The sequence below is a fragment of the Salvelinus namaycush genome, chromosome 5 (assembly GCF_016432855.1).
Source record: "Salvelinus namaycush isolate Seneca chromosome 5, SaNama_1.0, whole genome shotgun sequence".
NCBI lineage: Eukaryota > Metazoa > Chordata > Actinopteri > Salmoniformes > Salmonidae > Salvelinus > Salvelinus namaycush.
Genome location: NC_052311.1, coordinates 66,358,582 through 66,379,780, shown reverse-complemented (window position 1 = coordinate 66,379,780; position 21,199 = coordinate 66,358,582). Strand labels below are relative to the sequence as shown.

General features: G+C 43.2%; 3 protein-coding genes across 6 annotated transcripts in view; all 3 read left to right on the top strand.

The window, feature by feature from the left end:
• LOC120048774 (rho guanine nucleotide exchange factor 1-like) overlaps window positions 1–8,059 on the top strand; it is a 68,474-nt gene extending 60,415 nt beyond the window's left edge. For both annotated transcript variants that reach the window (XM_038994982.1, XM_038994981.1), the window contains 10 exons: window positions 109–183; window positions 296–371; window positions 590–757; window positions 1,278–1,365; window positions 2,106–2,222; window positions 2,498–2,559; window positions 5,027–5,173; window positions 5,259–5,500; window positions 5,920–6,002; window positions 6,265–8,059. In XM_038994982.1, the coding sequence (XP_038850910.1) occupies window positions 109–183; window positions 296–371; window positions 590–757; window positions 1,278–1,365; window positions 2,106–2,222; window positions 2,498–2,559; window positions 5,027–5,173; window positions 5,259–5,500; window positions 5,920–5,991 (1,047 nt within the window). In that variant the 3' untranslated portion in view covers window positions 5,992–6,002; window positions 6,265–8,059. The remainder of the gene's footprint in view (window positions 1–108; window positions 184–295; window positions 372–589; window positions 758–1,277; window positions 1,366–2,105; window positions 2,223–2,497; window positions 2,560–5,026; window positions 5,174–5,258; window positions 5,501–5,919; window positions 6,003–6,264) is intronic.
• A 34-nt stretch (window positions 8,060–8,093) lies between these two features.
• LOC120048773 (B-cell antigen receptor complex-associated protein alpha chain-like) lies at window positions 8,094–14,507 on the top strand. Its single transcript, XM_038994980.1, has 5 exons — window positions 8,094–10,882; window positions 12,311–12,676; window positions 13,430–13,545; window positions 13,777–13,839; window positions 13,980–14,507. The coding sequence occupies exons 1-5, from the start codon at window positions 10,843–10,845 to the stop codon at window positions 14,100–14,102; spliced, it is 708 nt and encodes a 235-aa protein (XP_038850908.1). The 5' UTR covers window positions 8,094–10,842; the 3' UTR covers window positions 14,103–14,507.
• Window positions 14,508–15,187: 680 nt separating this feature from the next.
• LOC120048772 (hormone-sensitive lipase-like) overlaps window positions 15,188–21,199 on the top strand; it is a 52,267-nt gene continuing 46,255 nt past the window's right edge. Inside the window, exon 1 of one of the 3 annotated variants that reach the window (XM_038994978.1) lies at window positions 15,188–15,284. Coding sequence is in view for 1 of the 3 variants with exons in the window: in XM_038994977.1 (XP_038850905.1) it covers window positions 21,072–21,087 (16 nt within the window). In the remaining 2 variants the exon portion in view is untranslated. Of the gene's footprint in view, window positions 15,285–20,854; window positions 21,088–21,199 lie in introns of those variants that run through there. The other 2 variants (XM_038994979.1, XM_038994977.1) reach the window with 2 other exon arrangements.

Here is a 21,199-nt window from a genome sequence, read left to right as displayed (position 1 = left end):
ACACACACACACACACACACACACACACACACACACACACACACACACACACACACACACACACACACACACACACACAGTACAAATGATTTCTCTCTCTCCCTCCAGACCCTGAAAGACTACCAGCGCAGGCTGGACACCTCAGGACTCAAACCCAGTAACGAGCTGTATCTGGAGTACAAGGTGACTGACAATAGTGAGGGCTTCTTGTAGTGTGGTCCAGTGCTCTTCATGCTATCCTTTCTACAGTCGTCCCGTTCTCTCATTCTTTATCAGTTGTTCTCTTCTCTCTCAGTACCTTGACCTGGCCCAGAGAAGGATGATCTATGAGGGGCCTCTGACCTGGAGAGTGACCAAGGAGAAAACATTAGGTGCACTATCAACTCTACAAACATTAGTTTGTTTTAATGTATCAACCAATCGTCTGTCTGATTTCATTTTACAAAAACCCAAACTGTTGTTCTTCTGCTGTTTACTACGTGTCCCACTCTCCTCCTCTCCTCCTCCTCCTCTCCACCCTGTTCTTGTCCCACTCTCCTCCTCCTCCTCTCCTCCTCTCCTCTCCTCCCTGTTCCTGCCCCCCTCTCAGAAGTGCAGTGTGTGTTGCTGGGGGATCTGTTGGTGCTGTTACAGAAGCAGGATGATAAGATGGTGTTGAAGTGTCAGAGTAAGAGTAACATCGCTGTTCAGGAGGGCAAGCAGATGCTCAGCCCTATCATAAAACTAGACTCTGCCTTCCTCCGAGAGGTGGCCACAGGTGAGACACGCACATCTTTAAATACTTCATTTGAATGCACAAATCACATTACAGTCCCGAACGATTCAAACATTTCAAAGGTTCACAGATACATGGGCACACGTAGTGTCAAAGCACCTTCTCCATGCAGCTAGGCTGTCCATGACAAAGAGCAAAGAGCAGTACCTTGCTAGCTGCTTTGCCTTTTTCCCTATGAAGTCCTGCAATCTGATGGCCATGCACTGTCAGCCTATGTACACGGCCAAAGGCTGTTCAGGCATGACTCAAGAGGCTGGTATTTCAGAAACTTGACAGCACAGGGTTTGATCCATGTAAGAGTCAAAAGAGCAACCCACTTCCAAAAAGAGCATCTGTCTCCGGCCTCCCCCCACAACAACAACACCTGCCATATTTGGTATTCAAGAAAACACAACATCATCAACATGGAGCTACACACACAGACACACACACACACACACACACACACACACCTTGCAGGGATATGTCATATCAATCCCCCTCTCTTCTGTCCCTCTGTCAGACCGTAAGGCCTTCTATGTGATCTTCACCTGGGACAGCGGGGCTCAGATCTACGAACTGGTGGCTCAATCTGTCGGGGAGAGGAGGAAGTGAGTGTGGGAGAGGGAGAGAGAAGGGTTTGGGAAGGGGAGAGAAGGGGATTGGGAAGGGGAGAGGGAGAAGTGAGTGGGGGAGAGAAGGGTTTGGGAAGGGGAGAGGAGAGGAGAGGAGAGGAGAGAAGGAGATTGGGAGGGGAGAGGGAGAAGTGAGTGGGGGAGAGGGAGAGAGAAGGGTTTGGGAAGGGGAGAGGAGAGAAGGGGATTGGGAGGGGAGAGGCAGAAGTGAGTGTGGGAGAAGGAGAGAGAAGGGTTTGGGAAGGGGAGAGGGAGAAGTGAGTGGGGGAGAGAAGGGTTTGGGAAAGGGAGAGAAGGAGAGAAGGGTAGAGGGAGAAGTGAGTGGGGGAGAGGGAGAAAGAAGGGTTTGGGAAGGGGAGAGGAGAGAAGGGGATTGGGAGAGGCAGAAGTGAGTGTGGGAGAAGGAGAGAGAAGGGTTTGGGAGGGGGAGAGGAGAGAAGGGGATTGGGAGGGGAGAGGGAGAAGTGAGTGGGGGAGAGAAGGGTTTGGGAAGGGGAGAGAAGGGGATTGGGAGAAGTGAGTGGGGGAGAGAAGGGTTTGAGAAGGGGATTGGGAGAAGTGAGTGGGGGAGAGAAGGGGATTGGGAAGGGAGGGGAGAGGGAGAAGTGAGTGTGGGAGAGGAGAGAGGTTTATGGGGAGGGAGGATGAGAGGTGGATGATATGAAGATAAAGACAAAGCACCGACTGTAGTGGTGATGTGGCTTTGTTGTGTGAAGCTGGACAGATGTGATCAAGATGGCGGTAGATGAGCTGAAGAAGACAGGACCTCCATCTGACCTGAAGAGAGGAAACAGCATCTTAACTGGAGGAGGAAACCCATACAGCCCCACCACGTGAGTCAACACAGCTCTGAGTGTGCAATGTTATAAGCCAGTCCTCTGAGCACTGATCACATTTCACATTTTAGTCATTTAGCAGACGCTCTTATCCAGAGTGACTTAAAGGAGCAATTAGGGTTAAGCGCCTTGCTCAGGGTACATCGACAGATTTTTCACGTAGTCGGCTTGAGAATTTGAACCAGCGACCTTTCGGTTACTGGACCAGCGCTCTTAACCGCTAGCCTCCCTGCCGCCGATCACATTTCTTTCTCGCTTTCTCTTTCTTTCAGGTTTCCTCAACCCCCTCTCAGCCCCACTGAAAATGGAGGAGTCTTGTTGAAAAACAGCATTGGTGAGAACAGACAACAAAGCACCTCTTTCAAGCCATTGAGCTTCTAGATGTTGATAATGTCGTTGTTAATGGTGTTATTACTGATGTTTATTTAGTTTTACTGTTACTGCATTACTACCAAGACTGTTCCTGTGTTTTTACTGTTACTACCAAGACTGTTCCTGTGTTTTTACTGTTACTGCATTACTACCAAGACTGTTCCTGTGTTTTTACTGTTACTGCATTACTACCAAGACTGTTCCTGTGTTTTTACTGTTACTGCATTACTACCAAGACTGTTCCTGTGTTTTTACTGTTACTACCAAGACTGTTCCTGTGTTTTTACTGTTACTGCATTACTACCAAGACTGTTCCTGTGTTTTTACTGTTACTGCATTACTACCAAGACTGTTCCTGTGTTTTTACTGTTACTGCATTACTACCAAGACTGTTCCTGTGTTTTTACTGTTACTGCATTACTACCAAGACTGTTCCTGTGTTTTTACTGTTACTACCAAGACTGTTCCTGTGTTTTTACTGTTACTGCATTACTACCAAGACTGTTCCTGTGTTTTTACTGTTACTGCATTTCTACCAAGACTGTTCCTGTGTTTTACTGTTACTGCATTACTACCAAGACTGTTGCTGTGTTTTTACTGTTACTGCATTACTACCAAGACTGTTCCTATGTTTTTACTGTTACTGCATTACTACCAAGACTGTTCCTATGTTTTTACTGTTACTGCATTACTACCAAGACTGTTCCTGTGTTTTTACTGTTACTGCATTACTACCAAAATTGTTCCTGTGTCTTTACTGTTACTGCATTACTACCAAGACTGTTGCTGTGTTTTTACTGTTACTGCATTACTACCAAGACTGTTCCTATGTTTTTACTGTTACTGCATTACTACCAAGACTGTTCCTATGTTTTTACTGTTACTGCATTACTACCAAGACTGTTCCTGTGTTTTTACTGTTACTGCATTACTACCAAAATTGTTCCTGTGTCTTTACTGTTACTGCATTACTACCAAGACTGTTCCTGTGTTTTTACTGTTACTGCATTACTACCAAGACTGTTCCTGTGTTTTTACTGTTACTGCATTACTACCAAAATTGTTCCTGTGTCTTTACTGTTACTGCATTACTACCAAGACTGTTCCTGTGTTTTTACTGTTACTGCATTACTACCAAGACTGTTCCTGTGTTTTTACTGTTACTGCATTACTACCAAGACTGTTCCTGTGTTTTACTGTTACTGCATTACTACCAAGTCTGTTCCTATGTTTTTACTGTTACTGCATTACTACCAAGACTGTTCCTGTGTTTTTACTGTTACTGCATTACTACCAAAATTGTTCCTGTGTCTTTACTGTTACTGCATTACTACCAAAACTGTTCCTGTGTTTTTACTGTTACTGCATTACTACCAAGACTGTTCCTGTGTTTTTACTGTTACTGCATTACTACCAAAATTGTTCCTGTGTCTTTACTGTTACTGCATTACTACCAAAACTGTTCCTGTGTTTTTACTGTTACTGCATTACTACCAAGACTGTTCCTGTGTTTTTACTGTTACTGCATTACTACCAAAATTGTTCCTGTGTCTTTACTGTTACTGCATTACTACCAAGACTGTTCCTGTGTCTTTACTGTTACTGCATTACTACCAAAATTGTTCCTGTGTTTTTACTGTTACTGCATTACTACCAAGACTGTTCCTGTGTTTTTACTGTTACTGCATTACTACCAAGACTGTTCCTGTGTTTTTACTGTTACTGCATTACTACCAAGACTGTTCCTGTGTTTTTACTGTTACTGCATTACTACCAAAACTGTTCCTGTGTCTTTACTGTTACTGCATTACTACCAAAACTGTTCCTGTGTTTTTACTGTTACTGCATTACTACCAAGACTGTTCCTGTGTTTTTACTGTTACTGCATTACTACCAAAATTGTTCCTGTGTCTTTACTGTTACTGCATTACTACCAAGACTGTTCCTGTGTTTTTACTGTTACTGCATTACTACCAAGACTGTTCCTGTGTTTTTACTGTTACTGCATTACTACCAAGACTGTTCCTGTGTCTTTACTGTTACTGCATTACTACCAAGACTGTTGCTGTGTTTTTACTGTTACTGCATTACTACCAAAATTGTTCCTGTGTCTTTACTGTTACTGCATTACTACCAAGACTGTTCCTGTGTTTTTACTGTTACTGCATTACTACCAAGACTGTTCCTGTGTCTTTACTGTTACTGCATTACTACCAAAACTGTTCCTGTGTCTTTACTGTTACTGCATTACTACCAAGACTGTTCCTGTGTTTTTACTGTTACTGCATTACTACCAAGACTGTTCCTGTGTTTTTATTGTTACTACCAAGACTGTTCCTGTGTTTTTACTGTTACTGCATTACTACCAAGACTGTTCCTGTGTCTTTACTGTTACTGCATTACTACCAAGACTGTTCCTGTGTCAATAGAACGAGATAAGAACATCCTGACGGATGAGATGAAGTCTGTGGACTCTCGTCATTCGCTGATTGATTACCTCTCGGACAAAGGCTTCGACTTGATTGGCCACAGCAACAGTGATCAGGTGAAAGTGGCCAATAGCGCGTTAAACGAAGGTGAGTGGGTTTATTTGATTGGTCCAAACGGTTACCATTTTCACTGATGTTCCTCTTACTGTTATGTTCCTGTCTCCTGCCACAGTCATATCCCTCAAGAGGCTGTTGGTTGGCAGCATCAGCCTATCAGACAACTCACAGCCTGATGAGGAGAATGGAAGAGAGGTACCAGAGAGCCAGGACCATGGACTGCAAGGGGAGGAGGGTGGAGGGATGAAGATAGAGGAGGAGGGAGGGATCAGTGCTCCTCTGGTTCTGTCCCAGGAGAGGATGGAGGAGGTGCGCCGGAAACTGCAGAGTCTGGAGGTACAGCTGAAGAGACTGCAGGTGAGAGAGCAAGGAAGGAAGGAAGGAAGGAAGGAAGGAAGGAAGGAAGGAAGGAAGGAAGGAAGGAAGGAAGGAAGGAAGGAAGAGAGTTGTAGAGGATTGAGTAATGGGGTTGCAAAGGATGACTGAAGCATAAAAGGAGGGAGCCAAGGAGGACAGATGGGGACAAACAGCAGCATAGAAGAGAAAGATAGAGAAAATCACTTCACCAGGGCTTGTGCTGCTCTGCTGCTATTGTCACTGAAATGGCTATGTGAAATTGGAGTTCTGGGACAATGGCCTTTGTCTGCAGCTAGCTGTGTGATGTCACAGGAGCACCCACAAAAGGGAAAGAAGATTATGAAAGGAAGGGATGGCGGAGACGGAGGGGTGAAGTGTGTGTGTGATTCAGCATTTAACTGTTGATCTTGCTCCATCAGAGTGTTGAGGAGGAGCACCACAGGCTGCAGCAGGCCCTGTCTAAGTTCTCCCTGGAGGGGGGCAACTTCTAGTGGGACACCAGGTGAACCTTCATATACAACCCTTTATACTGATGTCATGGGAGGAGTTTTTCTTTACCGCTGATACAGGGTCAGATCTTGTATTATCTCTCTAGTTAAGATAAGGGTTGGGGTTAGAGTAATCTGATTTTAGGTCTGTGGTTAAGGTCAACTACCTCCGGCTCTTCAATGCCATGGGTATTAATACTAGAATTGTGTCAAGGATATGTTGTCTAATCTCACCAACTCTATTCTTTAACCTTGTCATCTCTTGGTCTTCCTCAGATCACTGTAAGTGCTGGATTGGAGTGCTCGAGTTGCTTTTGGAGGATTGATGAATGCGTCCTGGAATTTCCTATTTACTAAACACTCTCTGTGCTCCACTGCCATGCCTGAGCCCTTGTTAAACATTTCCAGGGGGTCACAGCCAACCGTGAGGCCCTTGCAAGGCGGAGGAGGAAGGCTTTACGCAAAGTAGTTGAGTAATGCAATGTGGGAGGGGTGTGTTTGAGGTGTTTGTGAAGATGCTAGTATGTGCAAGTGAGTGAGCGTGTGAGAGATGGGAGTTTTGCAAACAGGTGCCAAAGATTGGAGCAGTAGTTTGCTGTGAGAGAGATGCTGCCTGGGCTTATTGATTGTGAGCTTCTGCAACACACACACACACACACACACACACACACACACACACACACACACACACACACACACACACACACACACACACACACACACACACCACACACACCAGATACTTCCCCCAGTGCATGTTCGGTAAATATATCTATCATTGCCAACTGTAGGGGTTTGGACTGTATAATAAACCCCCATGTATGCATGTAGCGAGAGATACTAGTGTCAGCCCTATAGAGGGCGATGTAGAGCTGTAGAACCAGACAGGAACATGCTCAGAGTTGTGAAATTCTGGTAACTTTTCCAAAATTCACAGGTTTTCCCCAAATCCTGGTTGGAAGATTCCTGGATTCAGGAGGGAATAAGGAGGAATTCTGGGAGTCCTTCAACCGGGGATTTCTGAAAATCCTGGGATTTTTGGGAAACTTTCCAAACCTAGACATTTTACTGAACATTTAGTATGCCTCTATATCCAGTACATGCCAAAGTACAGCAGAGATGCACTTTTAAGTTAGTATAATCCAATTCAAGTGACCACCCACACTGAATTCCCAACCTTGAATTTGCAAATATTTATTACTATTATTATGATAATATATAATATGCCATTTAGCAGACGCTTTTATCCAAAGCAACTTAGTCATGCATGCATACATTTTTACATTTTACCCCAATTGTTGAGAAGATCTGTGCGTGTGTGTGTGTTTGTGTGTTGTAGAAGCAAAATGTCCTTCTGGAGTTACTGTAATAGAGTTCTGTTAGAACTGTAATTATGGCTCAAACATTCATCCAGTAGTATTGGAATTGATCATGTTGTTAGGGATATAGACGGTGTGTCTACGGCTTTTGGCTTCAGCTGCCTCTCATTTGGACCCTGCTACTGTGCTGGGCCGGGCGATAGTGGGATGGACAGATGCACAGAGATGGGATGTAGATTAGAGATGGAGGGATACAGTAAGGAAGAGAGGAGTAAGGGAGGAGAGGAGGCAAAGGGTTTTTCCTTGGAAGACCAACTTGATTAGTAGTGTATTAGATGGTGATGGAGGTAGATGTAGAGAGAAGACTTGAAGTTCAGTGTTCAATGTGCTGTGGAATCGGTTATAGGGGCCTCCCGAGTGGTGCAGTGGTCTAAGGCACTGCATCGCAGTGCTAGCTGTGCCACTAGAGATTCTTGGTTCGAGTCCAGGTTCTGTCGCAGCCGGCAGCGACAGGGAAACCCATGGGGCGGCGCACAATTGGCCCAGCGTTATTCGGGTTTGGCCCAGCGTCGTTCGGGTTAGGGGAGGGTTTGGCTGGCATCGATGTCCTTGTCCCATCACGCACTAGCGTCTCCTGAGGCGGGCCGGGCACAATGCACGCTGACACGGTCGCCGGGTGTACAGTGTTTCCTCCGACGCATTGGTGCGGCTGGCTTCTGGGTTAAATGGGCATTGTGTCAAGAAGCAGTGAGCCTTGGCTGGGTTGTGTTTCGGAGGACACACGGCTCTCGACCTTCACCTCTCCCGAGTCCATACGGGAGTTGCAGCGATGAGACAAGACTGTAACTACCAATTGGATACCACGAAATTGGGGAGAAAAAGAGGTTAAAGAAATCGATATAATAAAATAAAGAATCGGTTATAGACACAGTCAGTCAGACCCATACATGCTCTGATACTCACATTGCGTGGGAGCCCAGTGCAGTAACAATGGTCACACAGGAGCACGGTCATCACGTGTGTGATGTGACTGGAGTCGACTTCCTGACTATAGGGCTATTAGCTTCTCCATAAAGAAAGGAGGGAGACATATAGTATTATATGCTGTATGATAAGTTTTTTTGTCCGATACAAAGGTTATATTCTTTAATGGTAGCAATACCATTTTTGTGCATATTTTTCTTCAGGAGTTGATTGTAATTATTGTTATTATTTTGATGATTTAGAGTAGTGGCATTGAACTTTTGACTGGGAAACAGGACCAAAGAGACACCCATGTACCTGTAGATCCTCATATGAGCTGTTTATATTGTCTCACTGCTTATTACTATAGGAGAAAGTCACTTTATGCTGATTGGAGAGTGATGCCTACAGCAGCCTTGGCTCTCTGCTTCTCCTCCATCCAAACTCCAGCGTCACATGTAGAGAAAACAACACAGTGGGTAGGAACATAGAGGGCCTGTATAGAGGGAGATAATGATATCTAAACTTGTATGAAGACTGTATTGTGATACATCCATCCATGCTGCTGCCCCAGACTAATGAACAAAATTGAACTGGACACTTCACAATCACACTGCCATTCAAATCCTCTCTTCATTACTACCATGTGTGAGGACGGCTGCACTGTATTGTTATGGACATGACTCACCTAGCATCACTTAATATTGACTGGACCACATTTAGGGACAGCATGGGATGACGTTACAGTACAGTAAGATACAGAAGGGTACTGAGATGAGACCCATCATTACTGGATTATGCTACTGTTTCTATAGACCACTTCTGGAATGAAGAGAAACGGGTCTGGGGAGTTTGGATGCAGGAATTGCAGGCGCGACTAGTCGTCACTCTCACCAGTGCTGTAATGACAGTTATCTTTCACGATCACTTTTGAATTATGCATTCTCGTCGTGGCCATAGCAACCGCTCCCTTACCCCATCCCCCAAATATGTAATTATGCAAATGTTATTGATAGTTACTCTAAGAAGCAGAGGGCGGAGTTACAGGTTGTGTTGAAACTTCATTGCCTTTTTTTCTTTCACCCCCACCCCTTTATTTTCTCGTCTTCCCCTCCATCACCAAGTCCACAATAATAGTCTCCATCTCTCCTTCATCCTGTCTTCCTTCTAGAAGTCGTAGAAATGTAGTCCTTTTCTTATCGCACAATTTCACTGTATGTTGCGGTGTATTTTATTTCATTTGCTTCAACGGGTCAGGAGGTTTTGTTTTTGGTGATGCTTTGTTGAGAGGAACATATGTAATTATGTACTATGCATTTGGCAACAATGAGAGGAAGAGGAAGATACTTGGATAGCTTTTGTTTGCTCAGAGACCCCATATGTGAGACAGCTCACTTGTATTATACAATACTAGATGGCAACAAGATGAGGTTAAAGAGATTATCTCTAACTTGGGCTTTTTCACCATTGAAGCACAGTAATGAGCAGGTTAAATCCTGTTATACCAGCTTAGGTTAATACCTCCACCGCCACTGTAGTCTCAAGACTACCTGGCAAACGTGTGCTTACAATTCTCTCTCTTTCTCTCTCTTTCTTCCCTTTGCTTCCCCTCATGTATCCTATTTACAAATACATAGTGGTCTAGTTTTATATGTTTTTATAGAGAAGGGTGCCTTGTTCTGACGATCAAGCTTTTTCCCAAAGGGCTCTCTAGTAAACAAACACTGTTGGTTGGGGAGATGTTTGGCTGTTAAGGTAGAAGAACCATGAAATGAACGTAGAAAGAGTTGGGTGACCAACATCAAGTCTCCAGTTTAATGTACAATTACAGTGAAATGCCTTTCTTGCAATCTCTAAAGCAACATGCATTCTAGGTTGGGCCAGGAGGTTTTCCTAGTCAGGTCACATGGTCTGGAAACCTCCCTGGCCTTAATTCTAGGTAATCCAAGGTTTCAGATAGGTGGTTTGTGGGGGATTGACTGTAGGGTGGCTGTATAAATCCTGCAGTGTCCCCTGTAACTATGCTATCTCAGGGGTATGTATGTTACAAAGTGTATTGTGTGTGTTCACCTCAGCGACTACAAGGTTTGACCAGCGCCATGTTTGCTCCAGCTAGCCAGCGCTTTGTATAGAATAGGGTCTGGTCTGTCGCACATTCATCCGCCACATGTATATCTATAAACAAATGAATATGCAAGATCTATACTGTGTATTTTGGCTTTGATTTCATTGTGTAAGAGTTTTAAATTGTATACTTAAGAAGAAATGAGGTACATTTTTTTAATTGTAATTTTCCATTTAAAAAAATAAATAAATGGGGGTAGAAAAATCGACATTTTTTTGGTCTTTTACTGTTTTGAGTTCTAGAACACTGCAGTCACTCAAGCATATATCCTGACACCGAGAGACCAACGAAAGAGGAAGGAAGGTTTATTCACAAGACAACTGGGTAGAAGTGTATAGCTGTGTTGAAAGGCACAACACTCAAAATAACATTGGACCAAAATACTTTTTTATAAAAGGCCTTTTATTTTCTGCAACGACTGGCAACCAATATAAAACAGTGAAGAAGATGGTGGCCGTGACATTCTTGTTCCTCTGCTTCTGGGCTGGTGAGTAAGGGGCTGATAGGATATGCTGATAAACAATGCAGGGTAGTTAGTCTTTTAGTGCATATTCACCTTTATTTGAGAAGTTAATTACAGGTGGAGGATGAAGATGAGACCGAAGTATAAATCTATGGCGTTTGAGTGAATTAATATGAATAGGTTCAACATCCTTTGAACAGATTTCAACCCTTTAAACCATGCATTGCAACATTAAAACAATTTCCCCCATTTTATCCCTTGGAACATGAGATTATTTGGCTGTGAGTAATGTATCTGTTCTGCTCTAATGAACCGTATCTCCAACCAGAGCAGATGGTTGTGCAATCAAATCACATTTTATTTGTCACATGCACGGACTACAACAATGAAATGCTTACTTACAAGCCCTTAACCAACAATGCAGTTAAGAAAAATACCTATAGAAAAATAAGAAATAAAAGTAACAAATAATTCAAGAGCAGCAGTAAAATAACAATAGCGAGGGTATTTACAGGGGGTACCGGTACAGAGTCAATGTGCGGGGGCACCGGTTAGTCGAGGTAATTGAGGTATTATATACATGCAGGTAGAGTTATTCAAGTGACTTATGCATAGATAATAACAGAGTAGCAGTAGTGTAGAAGGGGGGGGGGGGGCAATGCAATAGTCTGGGTAGCCATTTGATTAGATGTTCAGTAGTCTTATGGCTTGGGGGTAGAAGCTGTTTAGAAGCCTCTTGGACCTAGACTTAGTGCTCCAATACTGCTTGCCGTGCTGTAGCAGAGAGAACAGTCTATGACTAGGGTCGCTGGAGTCTTTGACAATCTTTAGGGCCTTCCTCTGACACTGCCTGTTATAGAGGCCCTGGATGGCAGGAAGCTTGGCCCCAGTGATGTACTGGGCCGTACACACTACACTCTGTAGTGCCTTGCAGTCGGAGGCCGAGCAGTTACCATACCAGGCAGTGATGGAACCAGTCAGGATGCTCTCGATGGTGCAGCTGTATAACCTTTTTGAGGATCTGAGGACCCATGCCAAATCTTTTCAGTCTCCTGAGGGGAATTAGGTTTTGTTGTGCCCTCTTCACAACTGTCTTGGTGTTTTTGGACCATGTTAGTTTGTTGGGGATGTGGACACCAAGGAACTTGAAGCTCTCAACCTGCTCCAATACAGCCCCGTCGATGAGAATGGAGGTGTGCTCGGTCCTCCTTTTCTTGTAGTCCACACTAGAATCTATACCCTACACGTATATCTCTAAATAACAAGAGATGTTAAGAGACATAATATTACAGCACTCTGGATTGTATGGAGTTCTTCTACTTTTTAGGCTCCAGTTTCTTTTTATCATCAGTGTCTTGGGCCAATAGTTGGACAGATATGCTGTCAATAACTGACCTTTGATCAGTGTCTTATGGGTCAACCTCATCCTACTCCTGCTGCTCTGCCTTCTAGCAGGTGTCCACGGTGACCTCAGCCGTATCCAGGTTACTCTGGAGCCAGACAGGCCCTCTCTGAGGGTGCAGCTCTCTCACACCGCCCACCTGCGCTGCTGCTACTCAGCCACAAGGGGAGCCGTGGAAACCACCTGGTTCATCAGCATCCAGACGGTCAACGGCACGTCCGCCCTGCAGGGAGTGGACCGGAGAGACAACCGTGTGACAGTGGATGAGGGGAACCTGACGGCGGCAGGGGTCATGTGTCACACACTCATCCTGAAGGAGGCCCGTCTGAACGACTCAGGGTTGTACCAGTGTTTTCTCAACCATAGCGCCCTGCGGCACTCTGTGTACACCCACGGCACCTTCCTGCAGGTCTACAGTGAGTGAGTGAGTGTGTGTGTGTGTGAAGTCCTCACAGTAAGCACCCATGTCACCTTCCTTCAGGTCTTGTGTGTGTGTAACCCTCAAAAGCTTTAGTCTGGTCTGCACTCTCAGTACTTTGTTGTACAGTATTTCTATTATGTGTGTGTCTGTGTATGTACATGTGGGTGTCTGGGGGGTGGGGTCAAACCAGCTAAGCAATGCAGAATGCTTTGTAATCCACAAATCCAGTTAACCACTGCCCAGTCCAATAGAATGCACCATGAATGGCAGTATCTGTTCCCTGTGGATCACAGTAAATCATCTGTGATGGTCTCATGACAACCTGCTCACCTAAAAGTTGGGTCCCGGTAGTGCACACAGATCAGACCAGATTGCAATCCACCTAAAGCACCCAGACTTAAGCCACCAGTGAATGGCTACATTGTGTAGTAATCACTCTGATTTAATTCAAAAGACCAATGTTGAAATGTTAAAGAAATGCTTTGTTTATAGGTTTTCCTGGGAAATTGTGTGACATAAGGAGCATTGTTTTTTTTTTATATAATTGCACCGCTAAACATACACTGGCTGTTTGTCTAATTTATCTCAAACTATTCTCCTCTGTCTTGCTGCAATCTGATGCATGGTACTCTGTCCACCCCCCCACTATCTCTCTTTCATTCACATCTAGCCTGCATCTCTCCCATGAAAGAGCAGCAGGTGAGTTCTACTCTGATGACCTTTATCTGACCCCTCTCTCCCTGCTCAGGGCCGATGGTGAAGATTCTGGACATCAGTGAAAGCACCAAGAACAGGATCCTGACTGCTGAGGGAATGTTACTGATGGTGGTGGTGCTTCTGCATGGTACCATGATGCTCTGTAAGGTCAGAGAGCCAAGCAGGCCACCTTTTCTACTGCTAATGCTAGGCTACTAGATCTAATATTCCTAATTTGCTCTCATTCCAATAGTGAATTTTGTAATTTGAAAACTGCTTTAACCAGAAGGACTAGTATGTATGGTAATCTTACTGTATGACGACAATGGGCTTTTTCACACCATTGGCCAAGAGATTTACGATATATCATGATGTCATCCACTTCCTCTCCTTTTCAAGACGAAGAAACTCAATCAACTGAAGAAGAAAAGGGTCAAAAAGGAAGAGGAGAATATCTATGAGGTGGGACTTGAATGAGATCCTCTCTCTGTCTTTCTGTCATAGTCACTGTTTTCACCATTCTTCAGTCAATCAAACAAGTTACAGAAGAAGGGAAGAGGAAGTCAACCTATCATAACTCCCTTACCTCAATCCATATCCAGGGTCTAAATCTGGAGGAATGCTGCTCCACATATGATCAGATCCAGCGCTCTCTGGTGCAGGGCCCCTACCAAGACGTGGGAAACATGATTATGGAGGAGGAAATCCAACTGGAGAAGCCTTGAATGAGAGCGGGGAGGAAGAGAGGGTGGGAGAAGAGTAATTTGATAGAACAGAGTTGTGGTGGGGGTTTTGATACGAATTTTCTTCAAAACTGCCCCCCCCCACTTATGTTTGAATTTATAGAGGTGACCTGCATTTTCCTTGCAGCCTTTGCCTATATTTGAATCTCATTTCTTAGTGGACCAAAAAGGCAGTAACCTACAATGTCAGAGGGAATTTTGCTTTCAATTTAGCCTTTCATTACAAATGCCAATACCTAGACACTTTATATTCATAAGATAGATTTTTTTCTGCATGTTTGCATTTTCTATGCTTTTGTGTATGCATTGGCCAAATGTTTTTTTCCCTCTCCAATCTCCATAATTCAAGGCCTGAATTGTGCTTAGTAAATAAAATTATAAAACTGATTGCCTTATGCTTTCATGTTTACATATTTAGCATTTTAGCTTCATGAAATGTATGTATTTTTCATATGTCCCTCGCACCCATACCGATGTGACTTGCTTGATGGGGTCCAGGAAGCGTTATCCCATTTCTGACACAATTGTGGGGTAGCGCAACTGTGACTTGAATCTGGATCCTTGTCAACCTTACCATTACACCAAGAGGCTCGTGATAGGTCTCTAGCACAGGAGGTTGGTGGCACCTTAATTGGGGAGGACGAGTTTGTGGGAATGGCTGGAGCGGAATCAGTGGAATGGTATCATATACATTAAACACATGGTTTAATGCCATTCCATTTGCTCCATTCCAACCGTTATTATGAGCCGTCCTCCCCTCAGCAGCCTCCACTGACGATGTTGTAGCTTGTAGATCAGCTATTAAACCGTCTTTACATTAAGGTTTACCTCCCTGTTATGGGAAGCCTACTGACAGACAGTACTGTACTTTGTTTACCACAGATGATTATCTGGGGAAAGCCTTCAGACACTGCAACGCAGCAAAGAGGGGTGGCGTTTGTCGAACTGGAGCACGTCAATAGGCTCAAGGAATGCATTACCAGCGCTGACTGGCTGCAGTTTTGGTTGTGGGTGTGGCTCTTTTTTACATGTATGACTAGAATATTTGAGAAGGCGGTGCGGAAATAGTGGGCGAAGATGGCGTCGGGGAAGAAGGGAGGAACAGCAGCCTCGAAAAAGGTTTGAATGGAAGACGTTCGTCAAAACATAAGGAGGGGCCAATAGGTACGTTATTTAAAGCAGTTAGACGTTGGACCATTCGCTTTAGTGGTTTTTGATAATGACAGTTAAATTAGTTTGCAAACCCCAACTCTTGCCTCTCTTCTAGCTAGCTAACTAGGATGCTAACGTTAGCCAAGTTACAGAAAGATTTAAGCCGCGGAAAGTGACAACAGTCTTAACATGTAACGTTAGCATTACGTTTTCTGGCAACTTGCATTGTGTGATATGAGGTTTGCATTAAAATAGTTCCCAGTGTTTCGAAGCTAAGCTTAGTAACTAACGTCCGCTAGGTTGAAACTTTCACAACTCGTTTATTTCATAATGTAGGTACAGTAACGTAAACTCGTACATCGCCTTGGTCCGTACAATTGCCCTTATTTTAGCGCCCCAAAAACGTAATACTTCCAGATCAACTGTAATGTCAATACCATTGTAAAGCACAATTTCTCCCCTTTCCAACAAAATCAATTACATGACCTAAACACTGCCCGTTTCTGCATAATTCAAGCAGGCAATGAGCTCCGTCGGGTCTTTTTAAAAATGGCGGGTGGGGAAGCGAAACTAATGCGTGATAGTGAGAAGGACAGATGTCGTGTGGGATAATTGCTTTTTTCACTCGATCTGTCCAACTTATCACCTTATCGCCTCTAAAATGTAAATAAAACACTAAAGAGTTTATATAATGTGTCATTACATACCTATTTGAAGGTTTGTGTCGAATTTGAATCGGGTTTTTAGGGCGGTGCTAAAGTTATCTTAGAAGTTAACAGCGGCTTTGAGAATGATGACGAAAAAAAATGACTAGGTATCCCCCCTTACCCCCGTCACTGTCCATTTCTTGTTTTTAAACGATGAGAGAAGTGCTACACCTGGTGGAGAGAGATTGTAAGACAGAAATAGTTGCTTTATGCGTGCTGTACGTTACGACATGACACGTCAAGATGTAACGGAGGGTCAGTTTTTTAAAAACTTTTCTCCAATACTATAGAGCCATTACCATGTTGATCAATGCTTGAATAGAAACCTAGTTCACACCCCCGATTTTGACGTCAACACAGTCGCTACAGTCCCATTAGTTTTCTTTGTAGCCTCGTTTGAATGTCGCGGTTACGCACATTTGTACGGAATGGGGTGAGTTTACATTACCTACAATCTCGCTACAAAATACCAATGCAATGACTTGGAAATTGTAACTGTTTCGCGCGAGTGATTGACTGTAACGTTAGTTAGAATGTACATTGTATCTAATCAAAACCTCGAGTCACTTGTTATGTCGAGGCGGCAGGTAGCTTAGTGGTTAGAGCGTTGGGCCAGTAACTGAAAGGTTGTTAGATCGAACCCGGAGCTGACAAGGTAAAAAATCTCTCTATTCTGCCCCTGAACAAGGCAGTTAACCCAATGTTCCTAGGCCGTCATTGTAAATACAAATTTGTTCTTAACTGACTTGCCTAGAAAATAAATAAAAATATGTATATATTTTTTAGTCCCAGCTCATGTAGGCTGACGATGACAACGGTCCACCTGATCAGGTTGTCAAATCAGATAACACAGCAGGGTATGTGGGCTCAGGGATTAACGTGTTTGTGTGTGTAGAGGTGAGGGATGTTGAGTAGCTGCACAATGCAACAGCAGCATCCTATTCTTCAGATAGTGTTGCGATCAGTTTACATTTGGAACTGTGTACTCAACATTGTGACACATGGGCAGCCTGTGGAAAAGAACATGCTTGAGGGGGTGGCATTACATGGTCAGGGATATGCCATTATGTCAGACAGTTCTCCCACTGTAGCAGGCTTCTTTACTAGTATTTAATTAAACTTTCACTCTATTTACAAACAACTGGATTAAATATGTCTAAGAGCCTTTCACAATAGTCTCTCACAAACAAACCATTTATCTGTAGGTATTTAGTAATGAGATGAACAAACATGATATTATCTTCAGCAAATCTGCCTCTTGGATGAAAACTGGCACTAGACTGTTATTGTGGAGCAGAGACCTGTTATCGCTAGCTGTAAGCCTCTTTTGAGTGATTCCAGAGCATTAGTGAAGAGCCAGATGCATTCTGCAGGGGCAGGATTTCCTCCTCATACATTTGAATTCCAACAATACCTGTGGATTGGATTGCCACAACATTAACCATACGTTTAGCCTATCTATCAAAATATGCAGATAACGGTGAATGTAGCCTAGTTGTCAACATGAGCTGCAGATTCTGTCTGACCTTAGCAATGACCTGCTGTATGAGATTTTGTGTAGTTAACTAGTGATTGATTATGTTGAGATTGATTGTTTTTGTAAGATAAGTTTAATGCTAGCTAGCAACTTACCTTGGCTCCTTGCTGCACTCACCTAACAGGTAGTCAGCCTGCCACGCAGTCTCCTCGTGGAGTGCAATGTAATCGGCCATAACCGGTGTCCAAAAATGTTGATTACCGATTGTTGAAAACTTGAAATCAGCCCTAATTAATCGGCTATTCCAATTAATCGGTCGACCTCTATTACACATATTATAGGCTTTAGTATTCATGTTAGTGGTTGAACTTTGCACTTTGATGCGCTTCTTAGAATTCTGCACCCACACTCTGTAGAGCCTCTGTATTTGTGAGTCCACAGTGTTTAAATTAATACCTGACTATTTGAATATCATTAACATGTACCATATTCAAAGAGCATAGGCGACACTAAATGGTTGTCAAGTAGCCAATTATTTCTGATACTGAGGTACCAAGGTTGTAAAAATTAGCAGACATTGTTATTAATTTGAATAAGACTTTACTTTCAAGATAAACTTGTAGGCCTACGTTCTAGATAGGAGAGAAAGTAATTTCACTCTGCCTTCCTCTTTACTTTTCTCATTGTACCTGGGCTGAGAATGTACTTTTGCCTCGAAGATAAGCTTATCAGGGAGGGTACTGAAACATTCAGTTAACCTATCCTTACTCTATATTCAGACGATTCATCATGTTTGTCCTGCAGTCTATGGGATCATTAGGATGCCACCCAACCTTGCATTTTTCAGTTGAAAACTGACTTAAGTATGTGGTTTCCAAAACATTCTGACAGCCTCTATAACCTCTCAGACTTCCTGGTGAATCACTAAATTAACCAAAACAATATTAAGGCCTAGCCAGTCAGACTCAAGCTGCAATCCAGGAAGAATCAGCTGAGCTGCCACCCACCAACAAGATAATTTGTTCCCACTGTTTGGAAAGTACTGTGTACAACCAATCCAGCTTCTGCCCTAGCACGTACCGTACAGTACATTCAACAATGAGGTTCAGGCCTGGAGCAGACTTAGACATTTCTCAAGACTTGGCCTGACCTACGCGTACATCTCAGCATCCCTAAATAATACACATTCAAAGGTTCAGTATTGCTGTTAAGACTTGAACTCACATGTTCAGACAGTATGAGGTGGTTGGGTGTTTGTGGTATAGTAAGTGTGTGTTTACATGTGAGTGTGCAGTAGGCTGTAGATGAAGATCCCTTTATTGGTCTATTGTACACAAGGTCACACTGAAATTTGACTTCTGCTCCCAACCTGTCTGAAACACATGCAGGTTGAAGAGGTTGCAGCAGGGTGCTGCCACACTGGACAGCTGTGGAGCAGTTGTGGGGGGGTTAAGTGACTTGTTCTAGGGAAGGGCACAACTGCAGGCGATGGCATCTAAGATTTGAAATGTATTGAGACAAATTAGACTGTAGCCTGTAGCAAAATCTAACTCAATTGATTGAACATTAAATGTTCTTCCTTCCTACTGTTTATATTTTAATGCAGTCATCTAGGTTTTCATTTGAGCATGTTTTTATGTCACTTGTTAGTATCAATTGCGTAGACGTTGGCCACTTTGTATTTGTAGTTAACTTTGTTCTGAAGTTATTAGTGATCACAGATGGATTAACCATGCAAGTCTGTTTCGTGGAGAGCTTCTGTGTATAAAGTGACGCGGGAGGGCAAAAAAGCATCTAACAAAGCACTTCGCTGTTCTGCGAGTAGTCTGAGGCAGGCTTTTTAGATTAGGAGCGTTTTCAAGTGCAACGTTAACGATGGTTTTGGGAAACAGCTCAAAGATTTAACGATGCTCCTACAAAGGTTCTAACGATGAACTTATGCTTTTGGGGCGTGCCATTTTAAATCATAACAAAAAATTTATATAAATAAGATATTTGGCTACAGAAGCTATTTCTTACCGATTTCGACATCTTCTGTCCAAAAACAAATCCTGTGAAATGACGTCAACACATACGGGGAGAGATTCTGGCTAGCTACAGTGGCTAGCTTAGCTAACGAACTAGCTATGTCGCCCGCGGCGTGCATAACCGGAATGACACATCTATAAGAAAGAGGCATAGTTGGACCGTTGCCCAAGTCTACCTTTTTAATTAGTTTATCCTATAGCATACTTTACCATACTTTTTAATATACCCCCAGTAAATTCAGTGAATTAAATGTAGACCTACCCTTTGATCTAGAAGAATATTACTTTAAAATACCTTACAACTGTCATTAACTAAAAATAATGTTTACGACCCAAAATAACAATAACTGTAATAACTATAAAACGAAGGATCTAAAACCTAGAGCTGGGATGACATTGCCTTCCTCTTACCAATGTAGCCTAGGCCTAGCGCTGAAACGTTTTTATAGGACATTAGTCTACATTATACTGGTAGATTAATCAATTAGCCTACATGACTACATAGCAACAACATATTTAGAGTTAGCAATCTAAGTGTTTTTCAGGTTCCCACTTCCTCAGGTGGTGAATACTATAGCTTATACTCCAATATGCACAAAGACGTCGACAAATTCTCTGAAGAGCCAAAAAGAAATCGGATCATTCTGGGTCCTATTTTGACAGGTTGCACATCAAAATATCAATCATGCATTTCCTGGATGTTAGATGAAATAGCTTGTTTTTTTAATCATAAGCTACCATCTCAGTTGACTGACTAGGCACTGGAAAAAATGTCTAGAGCCCTGCCGCTAATGTAAATTAACTGTCTATTAAAACATTTGTTATCAGGCAAAATAGTTATATTTATCTCAATATGACTTTTTGTCTATATCAGCCAGCTCTAGCAGGTCCCCAAAAATGATTTATCGATTTTGTTAGTGCAAACAAAATTCTATTTATTGCAATATGTTATTTTGTCATAATGCCCTGCTCTACTAGAACCCGATAAAAGGATTTCTCTCGCTCACACACAGTTGTCTTTGACCATGGTATCTGCCAATTTGTCTGAAGGTCACTGGGAGTTGCATGCTGAACAGCCAATAACAGCCAATGTTACTAACTGCCAGGGAGGAGAGGCAGAGGTTAGGCTACAGTATGTCACCACTTGGAAAAGGGTATTATTTCAATCTGACATCAGGGCACATACATGCACCAAATCCCCCTTCTCAGTTCTGTGTGTATACTGTGTGCATGCGTACGATGTCTGTTTTCCCCTGACTGGGTGAAGAGTCATGTCCCCAGAGTACAGCTCAGTGGGACTGCTGGCATGTGGCTAAAGAATCCCTGCCCTTTAAAACAGAGTGAGGGAGAGGAGAACAGAACAGAGTGAAAAGAAAAACAAGACTGGTTGGAAGTGGATGAAGAATGACATGCTGCCTGACACAAAAACAGACAGGGGAAGAGTCACCAAGTGAAGGAGAGAACAGGAGAAGCGAGGGAGGACCAATCACAAAACCCTGTCTGTCTGTCTCTTTTTACTTCTCACTCTTCTCTTCCCTCCTCCTCTTGTTGCTGCTGTTGAAGAGAGGAGACAGACAAGGACAGAACCATGAACCCGGACACGGGTAAAAACTATTTATACTCTTATGGCTTTAGAGTAGTTGTGACCTACAGCATGCTTAATGCCTATATGTGTATCTGCCTGCTCATACACATTATTTACTGTATCTTTTTCTC